The 12,374-nt window shown below is 38.0% G+C and overlaps 1 protein-coding gene across 5 annotated transcripts in view; it reads right to left on the reverse strand.

Moving 5' to 3' along the window:
• Window positions 1-2,667, reverse strand: part of LOC140139826 (far upstream element-binding protein 1-like) — a 41,119-nt gene extending 38,452 nt beyond the window's left edge. For all 5 annotated transcript variants that reach the window (XM_072161570.1, XM_072161569.1, XM_072161568.1 and 2 more), the window contains exon 1: window positions 2,494-2,667. In XM_072161570.1, the coding sequence (XP_072017671.1) occupies window positions 2,494-2,580 (87 nt within the window). In that variant the 5' untranslated portion in view covers window positions 2,581-2,667. The remainder of the gene's footprint in view (window positions 1-2,493) is intronic.
• Between the last annotated feature and the right edge of the window lie 9,707 nt (window positions 2,668-12,374).

Genomic DNA, 12,374 nt, shown 5'->3' on the forward strand with positions numbered 1-12,374 from the left:
CTCACGAAGATGAAATTTATTGCAAATTCAACATTTTCAGGGGGCCCAAAGTCGATGTGGTCCACCTTCAAAATTGATAAAACATCACTTTTATATGACTACTAGTCTTAAATTACAACTTAGGTAAGTCCCAGTAATTGTCTAGGTTGACTTCATATAAAGCGACAAGCCCAAAGTTGACCATTTTCTTATGATTGCATGTACTGCAATTGTGCCGAATTTGGAAGGCTTAAAAGTCAAATTGGCCCCAATATTGAAAATAAAATGGAAATCAAAGTAAATAGGGCCAATAACTACGCATCTAGTCATTTATTTTCAATATTGTGGCCATTGTGACTTTTAAACCTTCCGAATTCGGCACATATGCAGTACATACAATCATAAGAAAATGGTCAACTTTGGGCTTGTTGTTTTATATGAAGTCAACCTATAAAATTACTGGGACTTACCCAAGTTGTAATTTAAGACTAGTACTCATATAAAAGTGATGTTTTATAAATTTTGAAGGTGGACCACATCGACTTTGGGCCCCCTGAAAATGTTGAATTTGCAATAAATTTCATCTTCGTGAGGGCGCTGTTCTAAATGTAAATGAGGTGTGAGCTCAAATGTTTGGATATGCATTGTATTTATCCTATATTTAGCATCAGTGACAACAAAAATAACTAATCTGACAAAAAATGTGAATTTAGGGGGGCTAAACTTGTCAGTTTATAAAACATTACATTTTTTCTTGCATATTTAATGACCCCGTGACGCAAAGCGCAATAATTTTTTTTTTTTTTTTGCAAAATTGGGCATGCAATTAGTGTGTATACAAGGTTTCAGACTCTCTCTCTTTTTATTAGGAAGGTACAGGCTCCCAAAGATGAAATTTATTCAAAGGGCAACTTTTGGGTCCAAAGTTAGATTCCTCTACTTCAACTTTAAATGGCTGCCACAGAAAATCTGTATATTGAAAATAAAATGGAAATAATAGTAAATAGGGCCAATAACTACACATCTAATCATTTTATTTTCAATATTGTGACCAATTTGACTTTTAAGCCTTCCAAATTCGGCACATTTGCAGTACATGCAATCATAAGAAAATGGTCAACTTTGGGCTTGTCGTTTTATATGAAGTCAACCTAGACAATTACTGGGACTTACCTAAGTTGTAAATATAAGACTAGTAGTCATATAAAAGTGATGTTTTATCAATTTTGAAGGTGGACCACATCGACTTTGGGCCCCTGAAAATGTTGAATTTGCAATAAATTTCATCTTTGTGAGGGCGCTGTTCAAATGTAAATGAATTGTGAGCTCAATTTTTTGTATATGCATTGTATTTATCCTATATTTAGCATCAGTGACAACAAACAATAACTAATCTGACAAAAAATGTGAATTTAGGGGCCTAAACTTGTCAGTTTATAAAACATTACATTTTTTCTTGCATATTTATTATTTAATGACCCCGTGACACAAAGCGCAATAATTTTTTATATTTTTTTTTTTACTTTTTGACAAATTGGACATGCAGTTAGTGTGTATACAAGGTTTCAGACCTCTCCCTCTCTTTGTAAAGAAGTTAAGACTCCCAAAGATGAAATTTATTTAAAGGGCAACTTTTGAGTCCAAATTTAGACCCCCCTACTCCAACTTTAAATGGCTGCCACAGAAAATCCGTAAGAGCTACAGACCTCAAATTTGCAGTTTTTTAATATTTTTACAGGTACAACATATGACTAAAATATCAAGCAAATCTGAGGGGGTCAGGTGGGGGGCCTCCTTGATTTCATATGGACTGACCCAAGATGAAGAAGAAACCCGCCTCGAGCCCGCCCTACTCATTATTTCATTGTACTTATTGCAATTTGCCTCCACGTAATCAACACAAAGCTTTTGTGAGGATTAGCGAGTGGATAAGAAATTGACAGTGAAGGATACGAAGGACACGCCGATTGTTAGTTGTCAATCATGAATTGCCGCAACGTATTAATATTTTACTGCATGGCATTCCGCAAACACCAAGACAAATTATGCCGTATTTTTCCAAAGATCATCTCATATGAAGTAAGCTGAATGCGATCTGCACTTTTGTAACATTCCGATCGCTTTTGATCACCTATTATCGGCGAATTTGCTTGAAAACATGTGAGTTCATGTTGTGTAAACATAATCATAGACACAAATGAAATTACGATGCAATACAAATGCAATTTGAATGCGCAGCAGATCTATAGAAATAACGTTGCCCGGTTTTATGCAGAATTAGACCCTGTCTGATACTCATAATACTCTGTTTAAATAATTAACTTGGAGACTACACGAAAATATAGTTATCTGAAAATTGCAAAATACTAAGTAACTATTTGTTGAAGAGTTAAAAAAACATGACAAAAGGGAAGTTGGTGACCTCTAGAAACACTTCACTTCCTCCAGTAAAACAATAAACTTGACTGAATTCTGATTGATGATTTTCAACAATAATATTCCATGTATTTCTACCTGCTTAGCTCTTTGTACAGCGTCGGCAAATGCTGCTTTTCCGTCTAAAGATGAAGCTGTAGGTGGAACAGAACTGAAATCGTTCATTTCCCCGAGGTTGGAGAATTTGTGATCATTCGTTCCCGCAACCACCACGAAAACATCCGTACATGCAGCGATGAATGGAAATTAATGAGCTTGGTCAGGCAGGGGTGGCACTAAATTCACGGTTTTTGTATTAGCACGCAAACCTATGGCTAATTTTGTTGGCTTGCTCTAAACAAAGTGAGGCAAGGTAATATAAATATCAGGGCTATGACACTCTATTCAAGTGGTTTCTTTTCCAACGCTAAAAGATTACGAATTTTGGTGGTTTGTAAATGAAAAGTGTCCGCACTATCGATTGATTACCTAACTGTTATTCATAATTTATTAGTTTTTCAATGCAATCGCCTCGACCCATTAATACATATTATCTGTATTTATCAAAGTACTTGGAATAGCAATCTGGTGAGTTCACTGAACTACGCCCAAATACTGATGGAGTTTTAATGGCGCTAATCCTCTCCATACACAGATGAACAAATACAATAGGAGAAGGTCAACACATATGACCTCCTATATGACATGTTATATTAGATGTAGGCCTACAACAACCTGAATATCATAAAGATCAGTGTTCGTTTGTGCATATGAACTGCATATTTACAATACTAAATATTACTCGTTATATATTATGTCAAATATTGGTATTATGACAACACGGTATATAGTATATAAAACGACTAATAGATCCTACTATCATGGCGTCAGGTCATTGGTTCATCATATCCCGTATGTTTCTTAAAATTCATTCATATTTGAGACAAATTTCTGTGCCCATTTTATAGGCGTACAGGTGGATCCGGTTTTTTTGTCATTTTCATTTCTTTTTGATGAAAGAATTAAGGTTTTCCACTGCACGGAGGCCACTATGTGATACTAATTTAATGCTATTTGTAAATGAATGCGGATTCCCGGTTGTTGTTTTTCAACAGTGTGACAACTGTCCACCCATCCAGACAACATCATCACATAATCAGTGTTGCCAAAACTTTTCAGTGTCAAGGCGCGGCGCATTGACTCGCCAGGCCGCGGTAAAGGATTCTCAAGTAGCCCAATTTTTTAAGCTTCCAAAAAAGCGCCCAATACCGGATATTTGGGCGGATTTACCCGAATTTAGATCGCAAAACACCCAATTGGGCGGAAAAGCACTTGACTTTGAAACCGGGCTTTGAAACTTCCGGTACTTACTGGGAAGTTACTGACCGATCAATAACTGGTCACAAAACCCATTGTAATTTCAATTTGGAGCGTCAAAGACTCAAAACCTTTATAAATCGGCTAAATTGAAAGGAAAATACATCAAATTAGTGCCGCGGCCTGAGACTGGCAAAAGTAGCCCAATTTTAGACAAGTAGCGGCATGCTTGTTTGAGTAGCGGCAAGTGATCGCCAAGTAGCCCAATTGTGCGCCTAAGGCGCGGCGTTGGCATCACGTTTTAAAAACGTCTGTATTTGTACGATGAGTAAATATTAAACTGAACTTTGCCTTGGAACATTGTGTAAGACGGTGTAAGATTTTGTGGGCGCCCTCAAAATTATTATCCTCTTTGTATCCGTAAATGACATGGCATAGACTGTGTGAATTCTATGAAGACTACTTATACATGGGGTCATATCCATGGACACAAGTAACGATAATTAACAACACGATACGCGACTGTATTTAGGGAGGCTAACCACTAGTAATTAATAATGCCGGGTAGGGCCTACTCCTGGGCGACTCGTGTGGGCAAGGACGCTTAGGACCGTGACCAAATGAGTCTCAAATTTCACCGGGGGGGGGGGGGGGGGCACTCAAATATGATAATGTAGGCCTATACGCATGTGTGGCCAACTTTTTTAAACACCCCCCTAAAACGAAGCAAATTTAGGATCAATAGGCCTAAGCTAACTTAATACACTAAAGGATGTTTTGGATGAGAAAACGGACATTTTGATGAGAAACGGCCAAAATGGTGAGAATTTAAATTTTCTCATTCTTTTGGATGAGAAACTTCCTGGTGTGTGTGTCAATCATTATTGTCTTATTAAAATCCGGGACATTGGTTGACCTGTGCTAGACTCCAGCACATGTTAATGACGCAAAGACAGTTGTGGTAACACCATGGTCGCAGACCTGCAAAAAAGCTCAAAAACAGATAGTAATGAAACCAGTTTTTATTTTCCTTGCTCTAGCGAGTTCACAGAGAAGGTGTTTCTAGTACAATGCAGCGTCGGACTCTAGCTGAGAGCGTAGCCTGAGTCCAAACGGACTCCAAGAAGGGCTCTCCATACACAAATGAACAAACACAAAGGAAAGTAGTCTCCTCCGTGACCAGCTTGATTTCGATGGAGCGAAACCAAATTGGCTGCAGAGGAGACGGGTAATTTTGCCATGCAAATGAGGTGAGTGCCCTCTCAAGAATAACTACTCTCTGTAAATATTCCCGGGAAATATTCACTATGGACCACATGGCCTCAGACATGAACCAAATTATGGCATAGTTCAATAACCTCAATTAAACAATCATAGCGCAAAATTTAACCTCAAGTAGCAGAATATGAGTTTTTGTACCCAAATTTTCAAAGGTCATTCTCATTCAATGAATGTATCCGGGGAATGTAGGCCTATAGGAGAACTGTGCCCTGAGTAGGCCCGGTGATAGGCCTACACGTTGTGCATCCTAGACCTAGTGTCAGCCTTGGCCCATGTAATTGAGGTCAACCTCAAGTAGCAGAATATGAGTTTTTGTACCCAAATTTTCAAAGGTCATTCTCATTCAATGAATGTATAGGAGAACTGTGCCCTGAGTAGGCCCGGTGATAGGCCTACACGATTGTGCATCCTAGACTAATAGTGTCAGCCTTGACCCATGTAATTGAGGTCACCACTATTCACCACATGGCGAATCTTATTCTTACCTATTATTTTAAATTATTTGATTAAAAGGGCATTTCGTGATCTACAGCCTCATCCCCCCACTTTTTTCCAAAAAAGGTTGAGATTTTTATACCACTGGACTACTGGCTACATAATGTTTATGTACTACCAACAAATTCCCGGGACAAATTCTTGCAGATTAATTCGTTTAGCAAACATATCGTTAAATTTGAATTAAATTAAATCATGCATGACTCGCAAACGCAAAATCGGAATCGACTGAAAATTTGGGAATAAGTTTTTAGGATTCGGGGATCACGAAATCCTCCTTTAAGATATTATCAGCAAGGTCACGACGTATGATTTTAATTATATCTGAGACGAATACACTTGAGGTATATTCGTCTCAGATTATATTTACATAGGAATTGGACACAAGCATGCTAATGATAGATTGCCATATCCTGATTCTATTATCCTTGGCTTGGTCATGACGTCAATGCTGCATTGCAGCTACAGAGGGCGACAAATAACATGTTTAATCAGAGGGTACCGAATCAGAATCAGAATCATCAAGGATATCCCGCCTATTATTTCAGGCGCACCCCTTCAAGTTCGCTGTCACAGCTGTGTTGAAGGGTCCGTTGAGCGAAGCTTTATTTTTCCTTAATTTCTTTAGTCCATCGAGGTCTGTATAATGACGAATCCAATACAAAATGGCGAAGAAAGCTCATTATAAACACATCAAAATCCACAACAAAAACTAAATGCTATAGGGTCTGCTCTAATAGCTTCTAATCTAAGCTCTACTATAAAGTGTAAGTTCGTGCAAAGTAAAAAATGTACATGCAGAAAGCTCATCGAGGCATAATACTGAATATCGATGACAGATGCGTTAGATAGCCGATGTAATACAGCTTTGTTAGTGAGAGCATACGCAATATATAATGTAATGTATTCATGCAAAAGGTTTAACCATGCCATGTGTGAGTTCACTGTAGGCCCCTAATAGGAGTTAAGATGCAAATATTCAAAAACACAGATCAACTTACATATTAAGGTAGCTGTGTACTCTAGACATTGTTTCTTTCGCAAAATTGAGTTTTTTTGATATGTTTCTACTTTGTTATGTTTTTTATAAATACAAGGAATGAAAATCCAGATTTGTAAACTCCAACTGCAATATTTTAAGGATTTTATTTCACTATTCCACTCGTGTTTGAAATTGAAAAGGAAAGAAAATCTTTGTTGTACCAGCAGGGTACACGCGCGCAACAACTCATCGCGTTGCGTAACGCGCAATTTGTTAACGCACAAATACGCTACACATACGCGACGCTTATCTGCATGCGCGGCGCATCTTATGGAAACACCACGGAAGCACAAAAACCTAGTGGTCAAATGGCTCCGTTTTAGCTGATAAAATGTGGGTTTTTTCAAGTTCTTTCCCCGATTTAAATATCAAGTTATGAATGGATTTCGCTCAAACTTCTCAAGGGGCCGTGGATTTACCCGATGTTTATGTAATGTAAGGTAGAAAAATAAAAACGGCCGCATTCTCCTGTGAGATTCGATGAAAGTGCAAAATGTGACCACTTTAAACTTCAACGGCCATTATTTCAATGTTCATTTTCTCGGTAAAATGACGTTTTAGGTACACGATAACTCAATAAATACAGCATCTATAGGTGAGCAAATATGATCATCGTAAAAAGCATGATCGACTCAAGAAACGGTTTTCTCATTTTTTATATTTTGGTCTATTTCCGATTTTAGGCATCATTTTGTGCAAATAGGCGTTTGTGAATTTTAAAAGTTAAATTTGATGCCTTATATGGTCAATATCTCAAAAACTAAGGCCAATATCAAAAAAATAAAAAAACCGTTTTTGGAATGGAGCCTCAAGATTGAGCTAAAACAAAATAAAATATTTTGGAAAGAGTGTTTTTTGTTATGATGTACCTAATAAATATTGCCGAAAACTCACCTTTTGTGATTTTCTTCATAATTGTTGTTTTTACCCCAAATCTGTATTTATATTAAGATTTATTGATGTCTTGCCGTCATAAAAATGTATACTTTTATATGTCTTGCGCGAATAATTACAAAGTTATTGCACTTTTACTACATGCATGTCTGAGAGTACACAGCCACCTTAAGGTGCATATATTGTACAGCAATCTAAAAATCAAGTATAAAAGTAATAGTAATATTATATGCGTCCATAGGCGCAGCACAGGCAAGTTTGAAATGACGTAGTTGTGAAGACAAAATTGGCGAGTCATAATTGGCGAGTCAAGGCGAGACATGATTAACGTATTGTTGTTTCGAAGCAACCCCCCCCCCCAAATCGATTTTTATAAGGCCATCTTAATTAAATCCTGTGTCTCAAAGCTTGTGAGAAATTGACAACCTAATGCGGAATGCGGTGTTTTTTTACTGTATTTTCATATTAATTTAACATTTTTTATGTGTCAGTAGGCCTACAGGGGATTTCGGACAAGCATGTTGTGCAATGACCGTGCTACAAACTATTATTCTTCTCTTTTATTATTTTCATGTCCACAGTTTGCGAAAAAATCGGAAACTTGAAATCAAATACGAATTTTGAGTTTTATTTTAGCATCTTTGTTACAAAAATAAATAAAAAGAGATAAAAAAATGAATTTCTTGACTGGACTCCGCCGCGCCCGCGCACGATTTTACTAACGCGCGCGGCATCAGCTTTGAGACACAGGATTTAATTAAGATGGCCTAATAATTATGTAGATCAATATAATATTAATATAATATTATTGAAAAATAACACCTTGATGTTTTGCAAAAGTTCATTCTTCAAATCATATACTTTGTATTGTTGTTTCAGTCCTCTTTACAACATACCGGTAACTCGGAACCACAAGGGCCTCAAGGTAGTAGGCATAGGCCTAGGCCTACGGTATATCTGTGATTTGAACCGTGATTTGACACTCGCTATGGAATGATCAATGCAATTTTTGCCAAAGATTTGATTTGATTTGATTTTGTTCGGGTTTTTACAACCCTGGATAACCCAAGAAATTTAGCGTCCATTTGAATACCGGGACCGTGCCCAGTCAGGGGTTAACACTGCCTAGGCCTACTCTTTTCGAAACTGGCTGCGAGATACATGTAGGCCTACAGGCATGGCTCTCTGCACACGTGACCGACAGCTTAACGTCCCCTCTTAAGGACGGAGTACTTTCATGATTCATTTACCCAATTCTAAATGAACCATGGGGAGAGCGGAAGTCTGATTTTTTTCCCAAGTCAATACCGTATCCCAGCAAATCGCCACCGCCGCGAATTGAACCCGGGACCTCGTGCACTAAAGGCCAGTAGGCCTACCATAAGGGGTTGTGCAATAATGTGTACCCGCGGGGGTGAATTCTCAAAGTGGTCTGCCACTCCCGCTTGCCCTCCCCTTTGGCTGTGCCTAAAATCTTTGCCCCCCCTTTTGACGTGCCAAAAACCTTTGCCCCCCCAGGCCTACACACTAAGATTTTGGAGAACCGGAATTTAAAACCTTAAATTATCTTATCATAATTGTAATGCGAGCGCAGCGAGATTTTGCATTATTTGAATGTGTTCCTAATGTTTTCCTACACTAGGCTAGAAACGGTGCCCAAAATATCTGTGCCCAAAATCACTTCCCCTTTCGACCTGCCAAAAATCGCTTGACCCCCCTTTCGACCTGCCAAAATGCTTGCCCCCCCTTTGGCCTGCAAAAATATTTACCCCCCCGCCCCTATAATTAAACCAGGTACACATAATTATTGCACCACCTAACCATTCTTGATGTCACAAAAGCATGAGTGAGAGTTTCTGCTGTAGGCCTAGGCCTATTTCTGCTCTGGTCAAATATTTGCGTACAATTCCAATGTTGCGCAGTGATAAACAAGCAGCTTTGGACATCGACGTGATCCGATTCCCCATAGTCAGGGTCGGTTCATAGTGAATATTCGAAGGCGAATATTCGGCTTCGAATACTTTTTGTGACGTCAAAATATAGGCCTATACGGCAACGAATAAAATATGATGACACGCCGAGTTGAATCGGATTAAATATCGCGCAACTGATAGCGAGATACTATTGATTTATATGAAAGGCTCGAGGTCACCTGAATATCGTTCGACGAACGATGATTTCAAAAATCCCCAATGAAAATTAAGGGATCTGGAATTAGCGTTTTGAGCGTTTCGACAGTATTTTTGTGGGACATGAGAGCACATCAGACATATCGAATTACATTATGAATACGAAGAATGTCTTTCTGATATCAAATAATTTTCATTTTTTGAAATTCACGATATAATACATATTTTATGACAAATTATTAAAATTTGATATTTTTCACATATTGATATATAGGGCCTAACAGTCCTCGAAGTAAATATTATAAATCTAATGATATTTTCTTAAAGTGTATGTAGCTGGGAGGAAAAGCCGACGATCAATTGAAAATGTTGCCCTTACATATTAAAGATATGGATTTTTTCCCAAAAATACCTAATTTTTTTTGGTGTTTTGGGGGAAAAAAATCCATATCTTCAATACGAAAGGTCAAAATTGTCAATTGATTGTCGGCTTTTCATCCCACCTACATACACTATAAGTATAAATCATCAGATTTATAAAGTTTAATTTGAGTACTGTTAAATATCAAAAATATCAATTTTTAATCATATGCCATAAAATGTGTATTTCATTGCGAATTTCAAAAATCAAAATTATTTGATATCAGAAGGACATTCTTCGTATTCAGAATCCTATTCGATATGTCTGATGTGCTCTAATGTCCCACAATAAATAGGCCTACTTTTACATAAATAATGTTTGGCCGGCCCCAGTTCTAGGTCCCCATATGCATCTGCCCCTGGCAGAGGATGTGTGAGGGTCTGGGGGTGGTAAATCATTGGTTATTGATATAAAAATGCGTTTGCCATTGAGGTTCACCCATTTTTGTCATCTTTTCCGCACTAGCGGAATTTTTGACGTTTTTGGCACCTATAAACGATGTTATTTTGGGCGGAATAAAGATGTAATGCGTTGTTATCAGTCAAATTCATAATCATAATTAATAATTACTAGCGGGAGACCCGCGCTTCGCGCGGGTCCCCGCTAGTTGAGTAAACGGGAGCGGTTAGTAAACGGGAGTGGTTAGTAAACATGGTAAACGGTGATGATAATCATGGTGTCTTGGTGTAGATCATCTTATTCATCCAGTATAGTAATATGATCATGTTAGCTTGATAATCATACATATCCAGACCTGTGATAATGTTGTTACTCATTCAATCCATCAGATTACTTTTGAAACAGCTCGTGACAAAATGATTGATTTTAACTTTATCCCAACAAACATAAAACATTAAGGTTAGAAGAGGTTGCTAGAAAACGTTTCAATTTCGGGTTATAATCGTAAGCAACATTAAAAGTTGCTGCAAAACATTTTAAGCGATTCCGTGTTGTTAATAGCAAGGCCTATATTCTAGCCAGGATTTAATTGCAAGGCGGGGGCCGCAGAATTTCCAAAATGTGGACATTCACCCACACCCTAAGGCCGTGTAAAATTAATATTTTGGTTCTCGTCCCTCCCTCCTCAATTTCTGGGATTTGTCAGATTTTTTTTTTTTTTTTAGATTTTTCAATTTTTTTAGACTTTGGAATGATTTATGAAATCTTCATACATATAAATAAGTTTATTAGAGAACAAGCATAACTTCCAAGTCTTTTTGTGGTACTCTAGGGGGTTTATCCCTCAGAATCTCACATTTGAAAAAAAAAGGGCCTCATCGTTTCCTCGAGCACTGTTGGAGAAGACCGAAAACTACTGACAATGCTAATTTTACATTGAAAAAAAAAAAAAAAAAAAAACACCTCCCTCCCTCATCAATTCATGAAAATCCTCTGGACGAGAACCAAAACATTAATTTTATACGGCCTAACATGTAACCTTTTCGGGCTATACTGAACAGTTCTGTCCCTGTTGGCTACATTTTAACATTCCCTCTGAAAAGTGCACTTTCTTGCAAATCTGTCACCCAATGAACCCCTTTTCAGCAGCTTACACCCATGATCCCCCGAAATGGCTTCAAGGCCTTTACTCACCAAGTTTTCAATTCTGAGGGGACACAACCCCCTGCACGGCGCGCGACACAATGGTGCTTCGTGGCCATTCAAAAAGGTGGCGGCAAAAACTTCGCCACTGTCTAGGCCTACGCGCGGAAGCCAACATTAAATGCGTCCATACCATGCGCGGCAATGCGCGTGAAACTATGGTGCCGTGTACGCGCAGGTGCGTGACTCGCCACTCACTGCATTTGACGCGGGTGCTGTCATGACCTAATCCATAAGGTTATTGACCTCAACGGCCTAGCAACCAACCATTTTTTTTGTTATTTCCATAGTGATTGAATAGTTTTGCAAAAATGAACGTCAGATGGTTTAATGGCAATATGTACCCGATCAATGTACGCAAAAATCAGAGCTGAAAGTGAAAGTATCTCGGCGCCTGCTTCTGGACAAGATTTAGCGACTTCCTTTTATCTATACTATTAAATCGATTCATCGGTATCATCTCGGAGATTATAGATAAATTATAAATTAATAAATAGATAAATAAATAAGTTCTAGCATTTCCAGATGAATGGTAAATGCATAGATAGATAGATAAATTAATAAATACAAATAATTATTAGGTGATTCAGTAGATCATGCCCCTTATCGAAATATTGAGGAATTTATTACTCATCCCGGAATTTATGCCTATGTAAAGAAAGAAGAAGGAAGGAAGGAAAAAGGAAGGAAAGAGGAAGGAAAGAGGGAAAGAAAGAGGGAAAGAAAGAAAGAAAGAAAAAGAAACAACGGGAAAGCAAGAAAGAGAAAGGGAGAGAGAAACGAAAAGCGGGAAAGCAAG

This window comes from Amphiura filiformis, chromosome 18 (assembly GCF_039555335.1).
Source record: "Amphiura filiformis chromosome 18, Afil_fr2py, whole genome shotgun sequence".
Lineage (NCBI taxonomy): Eukaryota > Metazoa > Echinodermata > Ophiuroidea > Amphilepidida > Amphiuridae > Amphiura > Amphiura filiformis.